We start from the raw sequence: 25,370 nt of genomic DNA, 5'->3' as shown, positions 1-25,370 counted from the left end.
TCCCTGGGAGAGGGAAATAACAAAGTCAGATTTCTTGAATTCAAACTTTCCATGAGGCATGCATGATGTTTTCATTTTCCTAGTGACTGTCTCGCTCCAGCTTTGCAAGTCACTGCCTCTTGCTCTCTTAGGACTTTCCAGCCTAGGCTGTCCCCTGGCCAAGACCCTAGGGTGCTCTTTTTGAGAGTCAATTCTGCCTGCTAACCAGAGCAGGCGGTGACAACGGCCCCCGGGTCTGGGTCTTTTTCCCTAGTGCACTAAGGTCCCCGATTTCCAATACAAAGAAATGACATCATCTGCAACTGCCCAGAGAGCATGCTCTTCAAAGGACACTTTAAAAATAAAAATGGCTTCTTTCCTGTTTTATTTACATCTTCACTCAAAAATGGGAATAAAATCTACAGTGGAGACATCAGCTGTTCTTCTCAGGGTTCCTGAATGTCAATTGGCTTCCTTTTTTGGCAATTAGCAACTGCTTCTCCATCTTTTTTGTATGCCTGTCTCTTGTTACACTATTGAATTTCAATAGAATTTACTGACCAGTGACCAGAGATTACAGAGTTTAGGCCTCCATCAATTTCTTTCTTTGTTGCCTTCCTCTGTCCCTCCTTCCCTCCCTTCTTTCCTCTTTCTTTCTCTTCTTTCCCCCCCCCCCCCTCCTCTTCCTTCCTTTTGGCTCCTCAGGTCACTGACTTAAAGCAATGAATATTTGAGTACCTACATTGTGATGTATTTTTCAACAATTTAGTATTGTGTGAAAAGTTCACATCGAAATGGGCATGTTTGGGTACAACAAAGATTTTGCACAGTGTTATAGCAGGTAGGTCATACACTTTCTTCATATAGTCCCAAATTAGAATAAGTAAAGTTTACAAATTAAATTTGTTTCATTATTAGAACAAAACCACACTGACCTTACTCTGAATTACTTCTTTCCTATAGAAATGTCAATGTTCTGTTAACTAATTTTAGTGTTTGGTTATATCCTAGAGAACACTATTGGTAATACTAATTTAGGAAATATGCACGTTGAGTAGACATTACTTCACAAGAATATTTCTTTTTCTTTCAGCTATAAGGTATTAAACTGACAGATGTGATTACATTAAATATTTTTCATATAAAAGGTCTGCTAGCATATCAAGTGCTCAAAAATATTTCTTTAGTTTGTTCAATGAAATCAATGCAAGGGTATGAACTGTTTTTAATTAATTTTTTTTTCATTTATTTTCTTGTGTCTGACATCTCAACTGAAGATGATTTTACCTCCTGGGGGCATGCCTAGCAGTATCCGGAGATATATTTGATCATCACAACAGAGGGGAGGGTGGTGCTAGAGGGATACTGTTTAGCAGGGATACTGCTAAACATCTTAAACTGTACAGGACAGTCCCCTAAGAACAAAGGATTCTCTCATCCCAAATGTGACTGGCACTGAGGCTGAGATATCTCTCTCTCTCTCTCTCTCTTTTTAATATTTATTTATTTATTTATTTATTTATTTATTTATTTATTTATTTATACAAGCACTGGGTACAGTCTGAAGCGTGGGAGGGTGAGAGAATTCACCAGAGCCAGAGCTGGGAGCAGAACAGGCAGACTGCAGGAGCACAGTGCTGAGGGGAGCAGCAGGCGGCAGGAGAGGTCTTCGCACCATGTGGGACCCTCACCGCCGGCCGGGAATTGAACCGGTGCTGCAGAGGCTGTGGGCAGCTTCGCAGCCCAGCGCTCAACTGCTGCGCCACCAGGGGAGGCCCAAGGCTGAGATCTCTTGATGGACTAAGAAAACATTTCTCAAAGCCAGGACCCCAAAGACCACAGGTGTCAGAACTACCTCTGCATTAGTTAAAATAATGCAGCTTTCACCTTTACCTACTAGTACAGACTCTCTGGGGGCAGGGCCAGGGAAGCTGTGTTTTAATAGTTGCCTCCTGAGTCTTAAGAACATGGAAGTGAGAAACATGGTGACAGGGACTGGCTTGGTTACCAAGCACATGCTATAGGTTCATTATTGTATATCTCTTAATGTGATAATGGTTATTAGAGGTGAGAATATTTTATCAAAGAAGCACATTTCTTTTCCTAGATAAACTTTAGAAGCACAGTGAAGCAAATAAAAGGTTAGGATATATAAGTGTTAAATGCTCCCAAAGGCCCTACATCATCTAGGACACAAAGCCTGTGGATGTTTTGGTTGGTCAGAGAGACCAGGGTTTCCTTCACTATGGCCTAAGTGCTCATGTGGCCTCCGCCATGCTGCTGGCCCACTTTATACTGTGCTTCTGAGCAAGAACAGTCTCTGGGGGGCCCAAGAAATAGAATACACTTACTAGAGAAACACCAAAAATAAAGGTAAGTTTTCTGGGAAAGGAGTGAGACTAGACAGAGATTGTCAGGCTTTTCTTTCTCCCAAATTGAATAAAATAATCCAAATTCAACAAATAATGACCCAGCAGTAGCTTTTTGCCCCTCAACTACAGAAGTGTAGAAGCTAAAAAAAATGACAAGTGAGAGATACAGAGAACTAATCTGATAATCCAAAGGAGGGCCTAGGACTGGTCCTTCATAAAAGAGGATTTGCCATTTCCTTCTATTAAGGAGAAGACCAGAAAGCATCAGCTGGGTATAATCCTAAGAACTTTAAAAAAAAAAAAAAAGGCCTGCTAGGAAAAAAAGTAAGAATAAGATGGAAAAGCAAAGAAAACTAATATCAAAAGGTTGGCCCCCATCAAACCAATTACCCTATATGTGTGAGGTTTTCCTGTGATCATCGGTTGAGGTCATTGAACTTTGGAATAATCACAAGTTCAAGGGCATACCCTTGGAACCAGATGCATGATTAAAAACCTAAGGAGGGTGTTGCAATTATATGGGGAATATAAAAATAAAATTAAAACAAAAACCTAAGGAAAGAAAAAAATAGGGAAAATATTTGCAACATACATAGCAATGTGTTATTATCTCTAATATGTAAAGAGTTCTTACAAGCCAATAATTACCAACTACCTAGTAGAAAAAAAGGAAACTAGTTATTTATCCATAAATATGTTTTTGGCAATTAAACTAATGAAAAGATGTTCAAATTCTTCATAATTAAAGAAATACAAGTAAGTATTGGGATAATATATTTTGCTTATGACAATGGTAATATATCTTAAAATTTAAAAAAATGTTATACACTTGAAACTGCAATTCACTTTGATAATTAAGAAACTTTAAAGATTCTATGGAGTCAGATGAAAGACTGGAGTGGTGGGAAAGAGTTAATGGGAAATTCTGACTACAGAGATAGTGAAATTAAAGACAATATTTAAGTTTTATTTGCTGTGTTATGTTGTGATGTGAGCACTTGTGGTGTCTTATACCTCAGATAAAACATTTATTTGGAAAAGGGACCTGTATGTGACTTGGTGCAGGGCAAGTGTCAGGCAATACAGATGTGAGATTAATAATTTAAACAAAGTGGAAAATCAGAACAAGAAATGACTAGAACTAACTCCACTCTACAGAGTTAGCCACTTGAGTTAAAAATCCTTAAAAATAATAGTAATTGACAACCTCCAACATTTTAATATAGGGAAGCAAATAATTTTGATTTAATTATAAAAGGAACCAACAAACTCCTTGGATTCACACACATCATTTGCTTGTTTTTGCATCAAATGTTTTGCATTCAAATACCCTATTCATCTGAATGTTTTGTATATTTATGGATTTCCCACTGCAGACATTTCTGCATTGATCTCTGGTTCTTATTTAAGGACAAGAAGATCATCACTAGATAATGTTGCCTTTTCATTCAAAGGATGATGCATCCATAGATTGTTTTAACTATCAACTTCTGAATGTTTAACATAATATCGACATGTGTCAGTTTATGGGCTCTTTTTTTTTTCAATGATTTCCATTTTATCACCCTTCTAAAACCATCTCTTCTTTAAGGGTAGGTTGGGTTGTTGAGTGGTGGTCAGTTTGTAAAATTTTTGCAAGTCAGTATTTCCCAAGGTAGTTCACATGGAGAATAGGCAGAAGAGAGAAAGAGGAAGGGGGAGAGGAAGGGAGGGAGGGAGGAAGGCAGGAAGGCAGGAAGGCAGGAAGGCAGGAAGGAAGGAAGGCAGGAAGGAAGGAAGGAAGGAAGGAAGGATTCTGGGATTGATCTGGCATCCCTATTATTTAGTCTGTCCATCTGACTCTGATACACAGCCTGTCCGGGAGTCACACACAGTGGACACAGTCATCTATCAGCAGGGGAAGGAGAGAGCGGTGAATGCACAGGCAAGGATGGTGTCATATGAGAGCACTTGGCTCTTGAACTGTGTTTACTCCCGTTCTTGGCCTAATTTTCAGTGCCTGCCTTTCCTTCATTTCCTTTCAGGTCTCTGGCATCCTGTGCCCGAATAAGTTCCTTTCCTGCTGTTCCACATTTATTTCCTTTCCCTGCATCCTCATCTGGGCCTCTCCTTTGCCAAACTCTCTAACATAAGGAAATGTTGACCACAGTACATTCACCCCCACCCCTTAAGACTCTTTTTTTCCAAAGACCTTTAAAAACTCTCCAAGGAAACATTCCAAAACCCAAGCAACATTTGCCCATTGAGATGTTTTAATTTAGTATCAATCACATGGCAACAAGGCCATGCCTTTTTTACACTGACAACGTGACATTCTGTCATCCAGATTGCCCACTGTTGACACCATTATTTGCCCACAAATGACACCATTATAAAGAGAAAGTCAGATAATAATCCAAACTAAAATCTTTTGGGGAAAGGAACACGGGAAATCCCGTGACAAGGATGGAGAAAGCGGGCTATTGAGTATTAGAAAGACAAGGTGGGAGAGAGAGACACCCACAAAGAGGACACAGTCCCCCTGGGGAGGGAAGCCAGATACACAGGACTAAGTACTAGGGGCCTCACATCCTCAGCATCTTGAGTTCTGACAAGAAGGTACTCATGTATCCTTCGGTAATTCACAACAGCAAAACCCTATGAGCCCCCAGTTCTTTGTTTCTTGACTGAGAACTTAATTTTATTGAACAAATGAAGCATTTTAAAAATCTAGTAAATTGGGCCTCCCCAGTTCGCGCGGCGGTTGAGCGCTGGGTTATGAGGCTGCCTGCAGCCTCTGCAGCTCCGCTTCGATCCCCGGCTGCTCCCCGGCCACCGCAGGAGGGTCCCACATGGCGTGCAGATCTCCCCTGCTGCCCACTGCTCCCCTCAGCAGTGTACTTCGGTCCTTCTGCCTGCTCTGCTCCCCGCTCTGGCTCTGGTGAATTCTCTCACCCTCCCGCGCGTCTGACTGTACCCAGTGCTTGCATAAATAAATAAATAAATAAATAAATAAATAAATAAATCTTTAAAAATAAATAAATAAATAAAAATAAAAAATAAAAAAACTAGTAAACACTCCAGAGTTCATGTTCTGGTGGAGACATAGTGTAAAAACAAGGTCCTCTTTCGATGTGGCATTGAAAATATAAAATATACCAAGTATACTTGGAATGTTCACTGCGTGTTCACAGATGAGCTGGTGGGAACCAAGCCACCAGTGTGGAGTCGTAAAGGACCTTTCTCAGGAGTAAAACCAGAGAATATGTATTTCAAATTTGTATCTCAAAAGTGATGTGTGCTCTAGATCACAACTACTGTTTTATCCAGTGCTGCTTAACACCTTATCAAATTTAGGTAAGGTGGAGAATTATTTTTAAAATCTGGAGCTGCAAACCTTTCCTAGTAATTTCTAAGTGTTTCCCCAAAACTTTTAAAGTACAAGTTGGTAATTTATGGAAAGACCCATAAGGATTTTTAGTACTATTAAGGGGGGAAAAAAAGACTAAATCTTGACATTTAAAATTTTCCTAATTCTAATTATCCCAGAGGTAGTATTGGCATCAGCCTCTGACTTACTCATCAAAGTTTTTAATACTGAGACCTAACCAATGAGAAAATAGGTCTTTTCCTTCCACGATCCTGAACATAGTAAAGTAGTTACATGTTAATTAATGTAAGTTCACCGAAGATGATGGGATTACAAGCTCAAGGCATTCTAAATTTATGTACACAGAGTGAGTTAATGACTTACTAAGTAGCCTCTTAGATTATAAAGGGTTAAGATCATTTATATTATGGAGAATGTTAATCACTGCTTCCACAGCACATTAAAAGTCTCTATTGGAATGGGACTGTGGCCAAAGTAAAATTACTTTAGAAACCACAGTAGCTTCTAATAAAGTCAACCAAGACACACACACCCACGTTATCTTTGAAGATTCTCCAGCTCGAGTCATCACTTTGCCTTCTCTCCCTCTCCGTCTCCTCTGGTTTGCTCCTCCCCTCCTCTCTCATCCCTTTTCTGTTCCTCTTGCCCTTCTTCCTTCCTTCCTTCCTTCCTTCCTTCCTTCCTTCCTTCCTTCCTTCCTTCCTTCCTTCCTTCCTTCCTTCCTTCCTTCCTTCCTTCCTTTTCTTTTCTTTCTTTCTAGTTAATTTTAGGAGCCGACACTGCAGTTTCAAATAACTTAAGAAGCCAGACAGATAGCATAAATGAGTAAAGCTCTGACTCAGGCATGGAGGAGCCTGACTGCTAAGTAATTTATAGACTGGCTGAGATAAGAGAGGCAAGTACAGAGATGAGAACTGTGTGTTTACATAGTTGTTGCTGTTAGTGCTGCTGCTTTCTGTCAGGAATTTACTTGCTTGGGATGGGTAGGAGCATCTGAAACAGTCAGAGACATGGGACTTAGAGCTAGGAGGAAAACAGTATGTCATCCATGGTGCTTTCCTCATTTCACAGTCTAGTGAAGTGTCAGTGAAAAACAGGGACTCTAGATCCAAAGGCCTGGGATTGAATCCTGACCTATCTCTTATTATAGCTCTGTCGGTCATAATCAGGTCACCCCACCCTACAACATTCAGATTTGCTATTCTCCAAGTCACTTATCGCCATCTTCCATACAATGTATGTACTTATTTGTTTCTTATCTACCTCTCCCTACCAAAATGTAATCGACATGAGTACAGGGTATAGACTCCTTTGTTAATTTCTAGAAGCCCATAGCTGGTCATAAGTAGGCATTAATTAAAATTTATTGAATAGATAAGAACAGAATTAAACATCTTTGTGTTTATAGAGTTTCTATTCTCATAGGGTATAAAGATGGAGAAAGACTAAAAAATAAATAATAGAAAAGGAATTCAAAGGCCAATTGAATTAATGATTAAAAATATATTATTTCTAATAATATAGAGATTATGATTCCATGTAGCTATTAGAAATATATTATTATCAGGAGGTAGTTATTTTTATAAAGAAAAGTAAAGCATGGGAACGGGATAGTTATTGATGGCAGACAATACTACTTTCATGATCGTGAAGAGACTCTTTGATAAGGTAACACTTGAGGAATAATGTGGAAAAGTGCGAGAGTGAGCCAGGGAATATTGAGGGGAAAAGCATTTCAGCATGGGGAACAGCAGCTGTGGAGACTTTGAGCAGCCATGTTTGGAGCAACCAAGAGGCGTTCATGGTTGAAGGGGACTGGGTGAATGGAGGGAGGCAGGGAGCGTAATTAAAGAAGCAGCTTGACCAAACCAGATCATGAGGGCTTCGCCACTTTGATGAATAGTTTGGGTGCTTTTTTCCTGAATAAGATAAAAAGCCACTCATTTACTTAGATTTTTAAAAGGTCACTGCAGCTGCTGCTTTGTGGCGGGAAAAGAACAGTCAGGAGACCACTCAGAAAGTCTTGGGATGATCTGGGCAAGAGATGACAATAGTGTAACTGCAATAGTCATTGGGTGGGGGTAAGAGTGATGATGGAATCAGATTGCAGATGTCATTGGAAGGGGAGCTACCCCAGCAGTGAGGCACGAAGCAATGAACTTGGAACACATCAACACATATCTATCAGATGCTCCTAGCAGTGAGTCTGTTTTGACTAGCTCCAAAAAATCCCCATTTGATCAGGTTTCCAGGAAATTTCCTTTTCAACTCAACAAAACAGCCCTTTCAACTACACTGGGTAAAGTACTTCTTGAACTTTTCAGCAAATAAAAAAATGTACTTTTAAAACACTATACAAACTAAATTTTTCTATAAGATGATTTCTAAGAAGGTTTTAGTATTTCATATGAAAGAATCATGTTGACCTCCAAATTACTAACGTTTACCGTGGGCAAGTTCAATTGACCTCCCCTTTTTCTCTTATATTGTCTGTAGCAATTCTCTGCACCTTTGCTTCTGAATCACAGATATGCCACTTTTCAGACATGTCAGTTGCATAAAGAATGTGAAAGTTATTGATCCCCTCTGTAGGGAAAGCTTAATCTGCGGTCCTTTCTTTGCTATAGATCTGACTCCATGTGAAGGGCTGTTTGTGAAGTTAACTGGCTCAGAATTCCCCAAAAAAGGAAGATCTAGCATGGTGTTAGGTGCATATGGGCTGAAGACTCAATCTTCATCCTCCAGTGATTTCAGGTGGGACCTTCCACAACTTACTTTACCCCCTTGTACCTCAATTTCCTAATCTTTAAAATGGGAACAACTGCATAGTGTCCATATCATGGATTTGTGGTGACAGCACAGGATGAATTAATGCTAATAGAGCCAATAGAAACTTCCTTTTAGATTCTCAGTTGGTGTTAGCTCTTGTTATTACAAATCTGTGCCAATTTGCTGCTGCATAACTTTGCTGTGGCCAGTCCAAAAAGCCAGAGGGTCTAGGATCAGGTCAGTTCTTGAACAATTTTTTTCTACTAGAGGATCATTGTCACTCAATTTTAATGAAAATATTTTCCCGATTATAAAAGAAATACTTATTCATTATACAGAATATAAAATATTATGGGCTCTGGAATATTACCAAACTAGGACTGAATCCTGACTCCACTTTAACAGATTTTTGTGACTTTAGGAAAGTCACTGACTTTCCAGAGGATCAGTTCCATCTGTTGTACAGATCAGTATACATGAGGGTGCTTATTTCATAGGGTATTGTGAATGCTGAATGAAACAATGCAGGAAAAATAACTGCGCTTGAATCTGGGGAAAGGAAATGAGTGAGGGGGGAAGGAAGGATGTAGGAAGCAAATAAAGGAAGGAGCGAGGCGGGAAATAGAGGAGAGAAGAAGGGAAAGAAGAAGGTGAGAAAAGAAAATAGGAAGGGTGGATCAATGACTATCAAGGATAAGAAAGTTATAAAATCCACATGGAGGATAGCTTTATTTTAATAAACTATCAAAATCTACGAAACATGCTTAGAAGCATGCATATTTTTATTTGAAAAAGAAAAAGAGTCTTTTCTTCTTTTGCAATGCATTTCTCTTAAGAGGGATTTTCCTATGTCACTCCTGGGATAAATCTAATATAAACTTGGAAATTTTTTTCATATTTGGGATTTGTTTATATTTTCTTTGGAAGAACCAAATTTTAAAAACACATTAAGAATAATAAAAATAATAGTTCTCAGTAGATGAATGTTTGTCTATTTCTCAACTTAAATAAGCTTTTTTCCAAAATGTCCTCAGGATTTATTGACATGAATTTGAAAAATCACCCTCAAGATTTGAGCTTATTTAAATATGGTTTGCCACATATAAAAGCATGCAACACAACATTCAATGAGTGGATTTTTCCCCCTGAAAGTTAACAAATATTGTATAACATAGAAATGCCAATATCTTAGGAAAAACTATGAAAAAACTGCCCCAAACTCAGGCATGGTGGCTAGAGCAGTCTCCTAATAAAAAATGCAGAATAACAGTATGCTGAATTTTTCCAGATACAATGAAAGGTCTATTTATTCACTGTAGGCCCAGCTTCCCTTATTTACCGAAGAGACAGTTCTATTTTATCATATTCATGAATCACTGCAGTAGGATAATAATGAAAAATTTAATCAGAATGTTGATAGGATGAAGACCCAAGGGCAAACCTCAAAAACAACCAATTCTCTGGGATGAAAATCTAATCTTCTCCCACCAGTAAACTCCAGCTTTGCATTCAAAGAACAATTGCAGAAAGAACTACAGAAAAGCTCTTTAGTGATTAGGGCCTGTGAGACCCTCTTTACATGTCTACACAGAAACATCATCATTTGGTGCTACGGGTTATGGACACAGTCATAAGAGCAAGGGCTGCCTGTGTTAGATTAGTCTCTCTCTTCCTTCTCGTACTCTGTAAATGGAAGATACTCATATTACATTCCTCATATGCTTGTGGTAAAAATTAAATAACACAAATGCTCTAAGTACTCAGATGGTATAGGACACAGGGGACAGCCTGAGAAAACAGTAAGCTATTATTCTCATTATTCTTCTATATTGAAATTCACTAGAAAACTCATCATGTTAGGGTCAAACTCACAGTACAGGAGTCTGTGGAGAGTATGATGACTGCTCTGATATTCCACTTTCCAGCCCATATTTCTTTGGGAGAGGAAGTGGAGACTGCAGTTGCTGGCACATTTTTTTTCCCCTTCCGAAATAGACATAAGAATGTGAAGCTACAACAAACGTGACATCTCTACTTGGCTTACTTCTAAGAAGCAATTGTTGCCATAGCAGCTCAACTGACATCAAAACTGCCCAATTCTTGGTAGGTGAATCTATCAGTTTCTCTTCTTCTGGCCAATGAATTAATTCTCTTGTCACATTTTCTTTTTACCTACAATATGAATGTGTGTCATGAGTTTTACCATATACACTACATGTTTTTATAGGAAGAAGCAAGGGTGAGGGCCATTGGAAGATGGCAGAAGAAAGAGATGGAAACAATAATGACAAATCCCCTCACATCTGTGAGAATGAATGGAATCACAAGAAACAAGTGTTGGAGAGATTGTGGAGAAAAAGGAGCTTTTGCACAAGGTTGGTGGGGATGGGGATTGGTGCGGCCACTGTGGAGAACAGTACAGAGATGCCTCAAAAAATTGTGAATAGAAAAACTATGGTCCAACTATCCCACTTCTAGGTGTCTCTTCAAAGGAATATGAAAACACCAGTGTGAAGAGATATATACACCCCCATTTTCATTGTAACACTATTCAAAATAGCCAAGAGCTGGAAACAACCTAAGTGTCTACTGACAGATCAGTGGGTAAAGAAGTTGTGAGGTATATACACAATGCGATACTCAGCTATATTAAAAAAGGTGAAATCCTGCCATTTGCAGTAATATGGATGGACCTAGAGGGTGTTATGCTTAGTGGCATCAGTCAGACAGAGGAAGACAAACATCATATGATTTCACTCAGCAAGTAAAACAAAAGAGAATATGAAAAATTGGAACTACATCAAACTAAAAGGCTTCTGCATGGTGAAAGAGGCAGTAACTAAAATGAAGAGACACCCTACTGAAAGGGAAAAGTATTTGCACATCATGTATATGACAAGGAACTAAGATCAAATATCTACAAAGAAATTATACAACTCAACAAAAATTAAACAAGTAACCCAATTAAAAAAGAACCAGAGCAGCTAAATAGGCACTTCTCCAAAGAAGACATACGTATGGCCAAGCTGCTGGTGGAACTGTAGACTGTCCAGCCCCTATGGAAAGAAGTGTGGCAGTTTCTCAAAAGACTAAAACTGGATCTGCCATACAATCCAGCAATCGCACTCCTAGGTATCTATCCAAAAACACAAAAACACATTTAAAAGGAAACCTGCAATCCTATGTTTATAGCAGCAGCATTTACAATAGCCCAGACAGAAAAACAAGCTAAATGCCCAAAAATGGATGAGTAGATCAAGAAAATGTGGTATATATACACAATGGAATACTACTCAACAGTCAAAAAAGATAAACTTGTGCCATCTGCAGTAACACGGGTAAGTTAAAAGGTGTTATGCTCAGTGAAATAAGCCAGAAGAAGAAAGGTAAATATGGCATGGTGTCACTTATATGTGGAATATAGAAAAACCAAACAAAGAGTCAAAGACAAACTTTAAAACCAACACTTGAGAACTGACCATTGATCTTTGGCTTTTATTTTTTATTTAAATTTTTTTAAAGATTTATTTTATTTATGCATACAAGAGCTGGGTGTATTTTGCTTATTTATGCATGCAAGAGCTGTAGGCCAGAGGTGCAGGTGTCGGAGGTGGGGAGATGATTCACCAGAGACAGAGTGGGGAGCAGAACAGGTGGATCTACTGAAATACATTGCTGGGGGAAGCAGTGGGCGAGACAGGAGAGGTCTGCTGCTCTGGCCAGAGGTTGAACTCATGCTGTAGTGGCTGCTGATAGCTTCATAGTGCTGGGATTTAACCCCTTGCACCACCAGGGAGGCCCTGATCTTTGGCTTTTAGAGAGTGCATAGAGGGGGAGAAAACAGGGGAATGGTGGGGCCTATGAGTGCTTTGGTAGCAGGAGGACTAGAGTAACTATACCTGGTGGGGGGAGGGGGATCCTATACTGTCAACACTAGCAAGGATGTAAAATAATGGTACATCAATAACAATATAAATAAATAAGTTAAATAAAAGGCTGTATACTTGAAGCCTATATAATAAGACAACATTACTTCAACAACAACAAAAAGGGATAAATAGGGAAGGCATCAGCTACTTGATCAAAAGGGACACTAGATGTTCACTTAAGCTTCAGTGTTTATATGATGAAGCAAGAACTTTCTGCTTATGCACCCAGCAGATATTCCTGAGAATTTCACTCAAGATTTATAAGATCTCTGTGATTGCTGATTTGTTTCAGAAGGACAAAGAATACTGTAAATGGCCACATGAATAATTTGTTTTTCAGGAATAACTTGGGACTATCCCAAATCCTTGGGGACACTAATGACAACTTATTTACAAATCAACTAGTTAAATAAATCTCTGCCTGAGTGGGAACCAGATTGGCAACCTTCCAAGAGCACTGAAGACCAATGGTTTCTGCCAAGCTCTGTGTTTGATTTGCTTAGCTTGGTTCTGTGGGAAGTCACAGATTTTGGTCCTTGCAAATGGACCCTGTCTCAAAGTTAGTTGGATTGGGGTAGGTCATTCACAAGAAGACAGGTTTATCTGCCATTGGGCTCTGACATACATAGACAGCAACAAGAGACTATTTCTAGAGCTTTATCATCATTTGTCTCTCCCACTGTTGGAACGTTCGAAATGTGCATAAAGGAAACAGAGTGGTGTGTTCAGGAAATATTTGTGAACATCTCAGAACTCTTGCTGGGAATATCCAGGCCAGTGTCATCTATTTTAAGAGGTGACCACTGAGCAAGAGAGAGATTTCCTAAGCAATAGAGTTGGTAAAGTACAAGAATATTTCATCAACACTTTAAAAATTGGGATGATGAAACTATCTGCAGAAAATGAAATCAGGTCAACACTGAGGGCCCAGCTAAAATGAAAATCCTAGACCATGCTACAGAAAAATCATAATATGCTCAGACTGAAGGAGAGATTTTTTGAGTTCAAGACAAACAAACTGAAGCCCATTCCTTACTGGTGGCCTAGGGGTTAAGTCTCAGGGTTATCACTGCTATAGCCTGAATCAGTCCCTGCCAGGAAGCTGACCCACATATGGCACAGACTTTTCCTGTCTCACCCACTGCTTCCCTTAGTAGTGTGTTTCAGTAAATCCCCCTGGTTTCCTCCCTACTCTGTCTCTCAACCCAAGGGAATCTTGGTTTTACTTTGTAGAGAAATTAATGAGGTACAAATCTGGATAAGGGTCACATTTGGGAGCCTTAATTTCTAGGATAAAAGTGTATCAGAAGACAGGCTATCCGTATATGTGATACTGCTGATAGGTGTCAGTATACTGCGTATACTGAAAATATATAGGACTGTTTTAAAGCCTACCATAATTTATTGCATTCCTAAAATGAATAAAGTCATAGTAAAACAACAAAAAATCCTAACCCTGCTAACAGTTCCAGACCACAACAATCAAATACACTAAGAACTTCCTTTTATCCGTTTTGCAATACCCCTCCCCAGAGGTAGAAAGTTAAAATATAGGACATACGGTTAAATTTGAATTTTAGGTAACCAATAAACAATTTCCTATATGAGTATATCCCATGAAATCTTTGGTACATACTAATACTAACAAATTCTTCATTTTTTAATCTAAAATTCAAATGTAACTGGATGTGTAGTATTTCCTGTCCCATCCTTGTAGCTCTCCTGTTTTAGCTAACAGTAAAATGAACATGCATTCATCAATATGCATATAAAAAGGTTAAAAAAAAGCCTTTCTACCTGGGTTCTAATGTTCACTTTGATGTGTTCCTTAACTTCACCTTGCCACAGTGGCCACATCTGTAAAATGGGACTAATAACAGTTCTCCTTTGTAGGGTCACATTGGAGATTATATGAGATGGTACATGAAGGGACCCAGCACAGCACTCAGGTCACAGGATATGCTCAGTCATATCAGCTACCTTTGCTGACAAACGAACATGGTGAAGAAATAACATGACAAAGAAGACTGAGCCTTTTAATACATCAGGAATATTCCTTACCTAGACATAGATAATTGAGAGCTGTCAAAGCTTGTGACTTCATTTACTTGACAAATAAGGAGTAACACAGAGGAATAATAATAACTATCAACAATGTAGCAAATATAGTTGACAATAGAGCCTTTCACATGAATATTAAGGGACCTACTGGCCCCTGGTGGCCTAGGAGTTAAGTCTCAAGGTTATCACTGCTATGGCCTGAATCAGTACCTGCCAGGAAGCTGACCCACATATGGCACAGACTTTTCCTGTCTCACCCACTGCTCCCCTTAGTAGTGTACTTCAGTAAATCCCCCTGTTCTGCTCCCTGCTCTGTCTCTGGTGAATCCTTTCATCCCCTGCACTGCACCTCAGGCTTATACCCCAGTTTTTCTATGCAAAAAAAAAAAAAAAAAAATCAGTGATTCTCAGACAGGGGATATTGTGAAAATTTAGCCATATAAGAGCCATAAATCCTATCTTTACTGTCCCCTCTGTGATGCACTGTCCTTAAGTTTTAAGGAATAAAACAATATACAATGAAACATTTCCTTTGGCGTGAGGTAAATTCAGAGAAATCTTTTTGTGTGTATACAATGTAGAAAGGACTTTTGGTCCCAAATGTGTCTTTTTGTCCAGAGTCCCCACACAAAACAATCCTCAATGTCTCCATGAAATACAAAGGCCAAGCGGCTCAACACAGCTGGCAACAAAAGGCCCTCAGCAGAATGGCTTTTGAAAGCTAAGTCCAAAGAAAGCTGTAACCTGTGGCCTCTATTCACCACCGGAAGAGTCCAAATGCTTTTCCCCTTTTGTAACTGAGAACATCTGCCCTTCCAGGAGAACAATCTCTCTCCTGGCAGGCAGTGAGTTTTACATATAGAGAAGCAACATCCTTTTCTTAATGTGATTTTCCTATCTCCTTGATGATAGGAAACATGCCATTTTCAAAAGGTGTTATTACAGCCAGAATCTCCAACTTGCCTATATGGCACACATCTTGTTTCTCGTTTTAAGCACGAGTAAGAAATGTTGTATATACTGTTAAATTAATCAAACTAGCAGGCCATTAGGCTGTGGTAGCTTAAATGCCATGGCCTATATAAGGAAAACCAAATCTAAACCTATAAATTCCTCCAGCTTATGAAATCAAAAAGAGTCACTAACAGGACAATCAATCACAAACAGCCAATAACTTCCTTTCTTTGTTTCCACCTTTCTCTAGGAAAGTCTTTTCTTCATTCAAATCAAGTTTTACTCAAATTCTTAAAAATTTTAACAGGCCTCAATTTGTATTTTAAAAATGTAAATAAGTAGGGCCTCCCTGGTGGTGCAGCAGTTCAGCGCTGGGTTGCGAAGCTGCCCCCAACCTCTGCAGCTCTGGTTTGATCCCTGGCTGCTCCCGCGCCACCGGAGGAGGGTCCCACATGGCTCGCAGACCTCTCCTGCCGCCCGCTGCTCCCCTCAGCAGTGTATTTCGTTGATCTGCCTGTTCTGTTCCCCTCTCTGGCTCTGGTGAATTCTCTGACCCTCCTGCACTTCTGACTGTACCCAGTGCTTGTATAAATAAATAAAATCTTTAAAAAAAATGTAAATAAGTACTAAGTTTCTTTCAGAGAAAAATTCCAGTTTACTAGAATTTTCTGTGCTCCTTTTTTTTTTTTTTAAAGATTTATTTATACAAGAACCAGGTACAGGCCAGATGTGCGGGAGGGTGAGAAGATTCACAGAGTGAATCCCCACAGAGAGGGGAACAGAGCAGACAGACTGACTGAAATACACTGCTGAGGGGAGCAGCGGGTGAGACAGGAGAGGTCTGCTGCACCATGTGGGTATCTCCCCAGCCGGCTGGGATCAAACTGTGCTGCAGAGGCTGCGGACAGCTTCACAGCACTGCACACAACTGCTTGCACCATCAGGGAGGCCCTTCTATATCCCTTTTTGCAAACACTTAGTTTTCAGTCTCTTTAAATAGAACAAGAGAGCAAATTGGTATATTTCATTAAAACGGCAGCTAAGTCACCATTTCTTTAACTTGGATTGATACAGCTTTGTGTAGGCACCAAATAAACAAAATCCAAGAAAAGACTGCAGAGCCAAACAGGTGTAATTTGTGGTTCCAGCAATTCACCCAGTTAAACAAAGCCAAGACACTTCCACTATGTTGGCACTGGGCACCTCACTCCCCAGAAGAAAGGAATCTCTGTGGCAGCAAACTCTTTAAAAATCTAGCATGTAACAGTTTCCTAGTAACTTTATTTTGAAACATTACTTTTAAATATGTAAAGTGACTGCCTTTCTAGCTTGCCTCTCCAAAGGACATTAACATATTAGTTTGAGATTTAGCCATCTTACTGGCATTTTTACTATTTTAGCCATCTTACTGGCATTTTTACAATTTCAAATAAAAGTATTTAAAATTCCTTTGGGTAGACAACTAGAGGGTATTACATATAAAATAAGACACTCAGAGTTTGCTTAGAGTTGGAGGGAAGACAGAATGAGGAATTCAATGATGAATAGAAGGGAGAAAAGAACTAGTTTTTAAAGATAACAGAGTTCCAGTTTGGGGTGATGAAGAAGTTCTGGGGGTCTTAGTAGGAATGATTACAGAGTAATATGAATGACATCATGTCAAAGAATGTGCACTTAAAAATGTTTGAAAGGGTAAATTTTATGTTACGTACATTTTAGGTGTAGCGTACATATAGTTTATCACAAAATATATAACACAAATAGGTTAGTGAAGATGATTAAATTAAAGCAAAAAGCTGTGGTGTGGAGGGAAAATAACCAGACAGAAAAGAGAGAAAGCAATAAAAATAAATGTAAAGAAGGAGATTAATGAGCCACTCCCCCCAACCCCCTCCCCCATCCCTGCGAGCAGCCAGGGCACAGGTAGGGGTGATGGCAGTGATCCAAAGGATGATGAGTGGCTGAGTGGTTGAGAGTGGTTGAGAACCCTCTCCCATAGTCAAGAAGAGGGTCCCTTGCTTAAAAAACATTGAGCACCTGCAATGAGAAGATGCCAAGTGTGTTGGAACATTTACTAACAGAACCCACTCAATAAGCACATGAAAAGAAACTCAGCATCATTAGCCACCAGGGAAATGCAAGTTAAAACCACCATGAAAGGCTGCTTCAGATCCACTAAGCTGGTTCCAATCAAAACAGATAATGGCCAGCATTGGCTAGGATATGGAAAAATTAGAACCCTCACCAATTGCTGGTGGGGGCAGCCACTTTGGAAAACAATCTGATAGTTCTTCAACTAGTTTAACAGAGATTTATCATATAACCCAGCAAGTCCATTCTGGGGTGCACACCCAAAATGAGTGAAAATGCATGTCCCCAGAAGATGTGCATACGAATATTTGTGGCATAATAATTTATAATAGTTCATAATAGTTTACAGTGGAAATAATCCATAAGCCCATGAACTTGTGAATGAACCAAAGCCAAGAACTGATACAGCCATGAGATGAATCCTACTCCTCATGAAATGAAACATCGATAGAGCCTGTACCATGGAAGAACCTCATCTCTATGCCAAGTGGAAAAAAGCTGCGTAAAAGCCACATGTTGGATGATTCCACCTATACAAAATGTCCAAAACAGGCAATTTAAAGACACAAAAGGTAGACTAGTGTTAGCTGGGGGTTGGGTTGGGGATGGAGGTTAACTATAATAGGGCACGAGGAAATCTTAGTAGAGTGAGGAAAACGTCATAAAGCTGGATTATGGTGATAGTAAACTTACTAAAAATAACTGAATTGCACACTTAAAATTATGAACTTGATGACATGTATATTATACACCTCGATAACATTGTGCAAAGGAAAAAAAAAAAGAATGTTCAAGAAAATGAACTGTAATTTAGAGGCTCTAACAAGTAAAAGACAAATACAGCTCTGAGGACAGTGGCATCTGGGTGGGGAGCAGGGAGGGAGACACGGGAGAAAGACCCTGAGCTGAGAACCCAAGTATGAAGAAGGTCAGCGCTTCTAGCCTAAATCTGGCAAAGATTGGTCTTCATTTGTTCATTCAAATATTTGTTCATCCAGTGGTGACGGTTGCACCTGAGTTAGCCTCTCGCTAGGTGCTGGGGTGCAGGCTCTTATGGAAATGATGTTGTACAGGGGAGCTTGGCTGGCATGCATGACCTGTATGGGTATTTATGTGATTGGCTAGGAAGGAGCAGTGCTAGGTTCTATGAGCTCATGTAGCACACAAGGTCAGAAAGTGCTGTCTGTCTGAGGGAGTATTTGAACCAAAGACTGGGATATAAAGCAAAGCAAGCCAGGCTGGGTGGCAGAGGAAGGGAGAGGATGAAATTCAAGGAAGCTGTGAGCAGTCATGGAATTTTACAAAGCACATCACCTACAGGAGCGTGGGCTTGGTTCTAAGAACAATGGGGAGGGCAGGCGGGGCTTTGAGGAGAGGATAGACATGATCAGATTGGACTTTTCAGATGATCACTTTGGCGCAAAGAGACTGGGTGGAGAGGACAAGAATGGCACAGAGAGAGACATGGTGGCAGACAGGATTAGAAATGATATCGTGGTTAGAGAGAGGCCATCAGGAACGCCAAGAGCAGCCTTCATCGTGTTCAAAGGAACATAATCAAAAGGTTTTGAACAGGGAGGTCCCACATCCTGTCTCAGAGTAGCTGGGCAATGAGAGGCCTGGTGCAGGAGGGCTGATGGCCATTCCCAACCGCCTTAATTGCCACACTAAGTTGCTGTCCCAAATAGATCACAAGAGACACCTGGAACACTTGTTAAAATGTTAATTCTCAGGGCCTCCATGGTGGTGCAGGGGTTAAAGACAGCGCTGTCAAGCTATTGCCAGCCACTGTAGCACTACTTCCATCCCCAGCTGGCCAGGGAGCAACCCACATGGTGAGGCAGACCTCTCATGTCTCGCCTGCTGCTCCCCTCAGCAGTGTATTTCAGTAGATCTGCCTTTTCTGCTCCCCACTCTGTCTCTGGTGAATCCTCTCAGCCCCTGCACCTCTGGCCCGTACCCCAGCTCTTGTATGCATAAATAAATCTTTTTAAAAAATGCTAATTCTCCAACCTGGACCTTCAACTTTTCAAAGCGTATGGTGTTCAATCCTCAGAGTTTGTTCAGTTTTTGTGAATTTAAAAGCCTGTTTTTATTTTTAAAAAAATTCCCAGGTACTCAATAAAAGAGAAGAGAAAGGTTGAGAATCACACTTAAGCTGGATAGAGCCAAATAAAACTTGAGTTGAGATCTGGTACCAATGAACAGACTGGTGAAGTTGCAGCCTTAACAATTCAGTGGCCCCTGGACAAGACCTGCTTCTAATAGAGTGTGCTTTTTGCTCTTATTTAGCAAACTCCAATGTTTCTGATTACTTAAGTGTCTGTGCAGCATGATAGCGACACAACTCAGAAATGAATTCTTTTGATTTTTAATGCTGGAAAATAGAACTTTTCCCCTTTTTATTGAAGTAACACGATGTAAGTTTCAGGTTCTCATTGTTGAGAATCAGCATGTGTATATCCTGTATGAAGATCACAGCTAAAAGCCCAAAATCTATTCTTCACAGACCACTGTCCCCTTTTTCCTGATTTACCCTCACCCTTTATTCCTTTCCTTCTGGTAACCACTAATTAGCTTAGAGTCCAAAAGTTTATTTTTGTTTTATTTAGTTCATATGTTTGTTTTCATAAGCCAGACGAAGACAAACACCATATGGTTTCACTCATGTGGTATATACAGAATTTAATTCTTAAAGTGAAGATAGATTCCAAAATAGAAAATTTAAATCCATCAAATTTTACTATCAACATTCATTTCTCTCTATCCAACATGGTGATAGATTTCTGTCTTTGCAATAATAACCAGTGAAACACCAATATACAGCACTGTAATTTCTATTTTCGTCTTCCAAATTCTGCTAAACATAATAATAAAGTAATGAATTTTCAACACTGGATAATTATTATTTAGATTGGTTGATTTTTTTCCTTTTTTTTAACTAATCAGGTTACTATCCCACCTTTTTTTAATTCCACTGTGGTATTTTTGTTTGCTTTCCCTGACGTTTTTAACATAAGTGATGTAAGTTCAGCCTTCCCACAACAAAGGAAAGCTTGAATACATTTATATTTTATAGTTTTTCATTCAACCCTACTAATAAATCCAGGAATGAAATATCTCAAGTTATATTGCAATTAAAAACGAGGCACTTTACTTTCTGTTTTCAAAGAAAAACCCGTAAGTGGTATATATTTAAATTCTCATTATTTGAGCAAAAATATTTAAGAGCCCTCCTACTCCCAGTCTTTGTTAACTGAAGTGTAAACAGAATTCCAAGAGAGAAAGACTGTTCCTTAGTGTCTAATCCAGTAATAAAAGGGGAGGTGGTTGGGGCTCTGATAACTTACACTACAGATTCCTTAATCTAGATGATGATGATTATAAATTCAAGCATTTAATTTGAACAGTGATAATTAGCTTGATTTCCAGATGACTCATTTTGTAAAGCTTTGGCCATGAGTGTTCCAGCTGGCGTGGGCCATGTGCTGCCTTCCCACTGACATCAGTGGAAATCTTGAGTCAAGATCAAAGCTCTTTCTGCCTCTCTGACCTTTCTCCACAATGCACAGTGGGGCTCAATTTCATAATTCAGAAATTTCAGATTTGCTTTACTGTCCCTCTGGGGTCACCACTTATCCACTTACTGACACCCTGTGGGTAGATATTCCCTGAGGACCCTACCTCAGGCTCATTGGAAACCACCCATCTTGTATTCTAATTCTCAGGTGGTTTCCTATTCCAGATCCCGAATTTCAGGAAACCTTATTCCCACTGACTCACTAGGGATTCAGGGAATAGAGTGAATCCAGCAGGGTAGAAGACAGTACTCATTTTGTCCCTAGAGCATGGGCTCACTTTACTCTAAAGATGCACTTTGAGAATCAAAATAGAGGAAGGATCTCTTACCTGGATAGTCATGTCTGCATTGGATGTTTCTAAGACCCCTAAGGCTGTCTCTTCTCCCTTTAGCAGCAAACTCTCCCATCCAACTCCTGAAAGAAAAAAAGCAACATTGAACAAAGTGCATTTGAACAAGTGCGTTCAGCTGACATGGATGGAGAACTGTCATTTCACAGATTCTAGTCCCACATGACTTGTAAAGGAAACTGATGATCCACAGCCCCTGCCTGCCTGGCAGATACCACTGGAAAGCTTCCTTTCAGAAGTCGCTTCGCACCTCCCTTGTTTCTACCTAATTTCCAACTTTGGAGTCCACTGTCTAAATCCTGTGTTTTCTAGACAGTTCTAGGTGCGGGTCCAGTGTGGAGAAGAAGTGGATTGAACTCCTCCAGAATCTAGGCTTCTAATTAAGGTTTTATTTGGGCCTTAAATGAATCCCAGAACATAGAAACACAAACTTCTGAATCTCATTCAACATCCCATCAAAACAACTCTAGATCACTCTCCACCCTAGGTTCTACATCCCTGCCTAAACTAACCCAGAGTTGACACTCTCTTTTGAAATCTATATATGCTTTCTCTCCCAGTCTTTTAAAAAATTATTTATTTTTTATTTATATCTTTTACCTCATTGTATATTCCTCGTAAAATTCCCACCACCAGTTCACCCGTGAACCATCACCATAGTCCCTTTTGCTCTTCCCTCCCCTGTTTCGAGCCCTTTTCCTCCCAGTCTTGATAAATAGTAGCGGTCCTTTTTTTCCCCCCTTTTTCTTTTTTTAAAAGATTTATTTATTGGGCCTCCCCAGTGGCGCAGTGGTTGAGCGCTGGGTTGCGAGGCTGCCCACGGCCTCTGCAGCGCCGGTTTGATCCCTGGCCGTGGCGAGGGTCCCACATGGCGCGCAGACCTCTCCTGCCACACGCTGTTCCCCTCAGCAGTGTGTTTCATCAGTCTGCCTGTTCTGCTCTCCACTCTGGCTCTGGGGAATTCTCTCACCCTCCTGCACTTCTGACTGTACCCCAGTGCTTGTATAAATCAATAAATAAATCTTAAAAAAGAAAAGATTTATTTATTAATGCATACAAGAACCGGGGTACAGGCCAGATGTGTGGGAGGGTGAGAGGATCCACCAGAGACAGACTGGGGAGCAGAACAGGCAGCCCAACTGAAATACACTGCTGAGGGGAGCAGAGGGCAAGCCAGGAATGGCCTGCTGCACCATGTGGGTAGCTCCCTGGCGGAGGAACGAACTTGTGCTGCAGTGGCTGCAGATAGCTTCATAGGTTGCGTCTTAACCCCTTGTGCCACCAGGGAGGCCCTCCTTTTTTTTTTTTCTTAAGCTGTCAGATGACCTCCAAGAATGGACAAAGGGCAAATCATAAGGTCACTTTCTCCAACTTCCAAAATGAAATCAGGGACTGGTATTTTGAAGTACCCATGAACACAATATAGTAAGGCTACATGAATTCAGATGGTACTGATATTATGTGTGTGAATGAAGGTAGAATAATCTATATTAACAAAATGTTAATGTATGTACGATAGTACATATTAAAAAAACATAGATTATTACAGATAAAACAATCTATTTATTTATTTATTTATAAAAGATTTATTTATTTATACAAGCACTGGGTACAGTCAGAAGCACGGGAGGGTGAGAGAATTCACCAGAGCCAGAGCGGGGAGCAGAGCAGGCAGAAGGACCGAAGTACACTGCTGAGGGGAGCAGCGGGTGGCAGGAGAGGTCTGCGCGCCATGTGGGACCCTCGCCCAGTGGCTGGGGAGCAGCCGGGGATCAAACCGGCATTGCAGAGGCTCGGGCAGCTTCGCAACCCAGCGCTCAACTGCTGTGCCACTGGGGAGGCCCTAAAATAATCTCTTTAAAAGCTAAAAACAGTAAGATTTCTTGGGGCTTATTTAACAGGCAGATGCAAATTTATAATTGGTATAATTATTTGTTTGAAGATGAGTGCCCATAAGCTAAATTATTAAAAATATTGCCTTCTTAAATAGGCTGAAATTGTAAAATTTTGCTTACATTACTGATTTCCTCAAATAATTTTCCCTTGGGATAACTCAAGGACAATATTCATTCTAGATCTGTGTGAATAACCCAAATTTCAAAATTTCATCTGTCTAGCATTATGTTAAAACAGGATTGGTACATTTTTTCCGTTTGCCACATAGTAAATATTTTAGGTTTGCAATCATGCCATTTCTAATGCAACTTCTTAAGAAGCTATTGTAGTGTGAAAGCAGCCACAGATGGCATGGAAACAAATAGGCAGAGTTGGGTACCAATAAAACTTTACAGAGACATACTTTACCAGCCTCTGTGCTAAATCAGAAAACCAGAGACAGGCACAGGAAAAAATTCAATATTCCAGCATTTTTGTAAGGATAAACATGTGGTGAAACAAAAACAATTGTTTGCAATTACATGACACTTTAAATAAGCTAATATGAAATTAGTTAAAATTTTAATATATTAGCATGGCTTATATTACCCATTTTAATATTGTGAATCCTTCAAAGCCTCATTTTGCAGGATATATGCACAAAGGAACACTCAAGATCTATGGGTTACAATTTATTGCAAGGTGCAAATAATTCTCATTAAGTTGTAGAAATTGGGTCAGCTTAGTGGCTTGCTCTATAATTGTCTCACAAGAAACTGCTCAAGGAAGATGTAAGCTTTGTCTTTAATGCTTTTCTGGGAGAAAAGTCTGCTCCTGCAGGAATGGATTGTCTGACAGGCCTTGCATTTAACGAATAGTCCTTCCTGGTTTAAGTGATCACTGGGGCCTGATGGATCTGGCTGGAAGAGAAGCACAGGTATTGGGCATGGCAGTCACTCCTGTGATATTTAGTTTATGGAAGAGTTTGAATTATTATTCAGCAAATATTCATTCTCCTCTTTAGCTCTGAGAGAAATTTCTTCCGTATTACATTGATATTTGCTTTGACCAACAGGATGTGAATAGAGGTGATGCAGTCAAAGGTTTGAAATGGGCTTGTGAGGTGGAGCTTGCCTTTCTCAACTTCTGCTTCAACACAAAAAAGACATGACCCACTTGGCCCGCAAAAGAATGAGCGAGCAGACCTGGATCTAATCTGCACTTTGGAGCAGATCTACAAGGATCGCTAAGCCAAGTTTAGAGCAGCTAACTCTCAATTCAACTGCAGATGTATGACAATAAAAGCTAGCGAGTTTTGGGACAATTTATCAAATAGCATTATTGTAATAATAGAAAACAGATACAATCAATAACCAAAATTATAGATGAAAATCTTTTTGGATAGAATACTTTTTTGTTTGATTTTAGTTTTTTTTTTGTTTTTCTTTTTAAAGTTCTTTTTTGGATAAAAAATACATATAATTATATTTTATATAATTATATAATATATAATATTTTATATAATAATATATATAATATATAATATAATTTTCTGTTTGTTGCATTAAAATTTCACACACACATTATTCCACTTTGGGAAAGATCTTTGCTCTGTAACCATTTCTTTTGCCAGCAATACTATATTAAAGGGTATACGGCCATAAGAAAAAGATATGAGACACCATATGTGTACATGTGTACATGTGAGACACCATATATGTACATGTGTGCATATGTGTGTGTGTGTATAATATACATGTGCTCTGAAAATTTTGGCCTGCCATCAAGAAACACTTCAAATTAGAGAGCCTATCATTTCATGGCACAAGAGAAAACAGACATAACACTTTAATTTAAAAATGTTATTAATGCTAATAATAAATTGTTAGGACAGAAAAATGTTACTATACAAGCTAGAGGCAAAATTCCTTCCAGAGAAAATTGTATTTTGCAGAACAAAGCAACTTTATGGACCACTGGGGTATGAAAAGGTGGGTCCCACCTAATGGAGAGAGAAAAAGGGAAAAATCCATTTGGAAG

General features: G+C 39.6%; 1 protein-coding gene across 2 annotated transcripts in view; it reads right to left on the bottom strand.

Annotated features, from left to right (window-relative positions):
* Positions 1-25,370, bottom strand: part of PALM2AKAP2 (PALM2 and AKAP2 fusion) — a gene marked incomplete at both ends in the record, with an annotated part of 293,410 nt that overhangs the window by 97,281 nt on the left and 170,759 nt on the right. For both annotated transcript variants that reach the window (XM_084238937.1, XM_084238938.1), the window contains one exon: positions 21,435-21,520. In XM_084238937.1, the coding sequence (XP_084095063.1) occupies positions 21,435-21,520 (86 nt within the window). The remainder of the gene's footprint in view (positions 1-21,434; positions 21,521-25,370) is intronic.

The sequence above is a fragment of the Talpa europaea genome, assembly GCF_964194135.1.
Source record: "Talpa europaea genome assembly, chromosome: 7".
Taxonomy (NCBI): domain Eukaryota; kingdom Metazoa; phylum Chordata; class Mammalia; order Eulipotyphla; family Talpidae; genus Talpa; species Talpa europaea.
The sequence above is the reverse complement of the archived record's forward strand: the minus strand, read 5'-3'. Positions and strand labels throughout refer to the sequence as shown.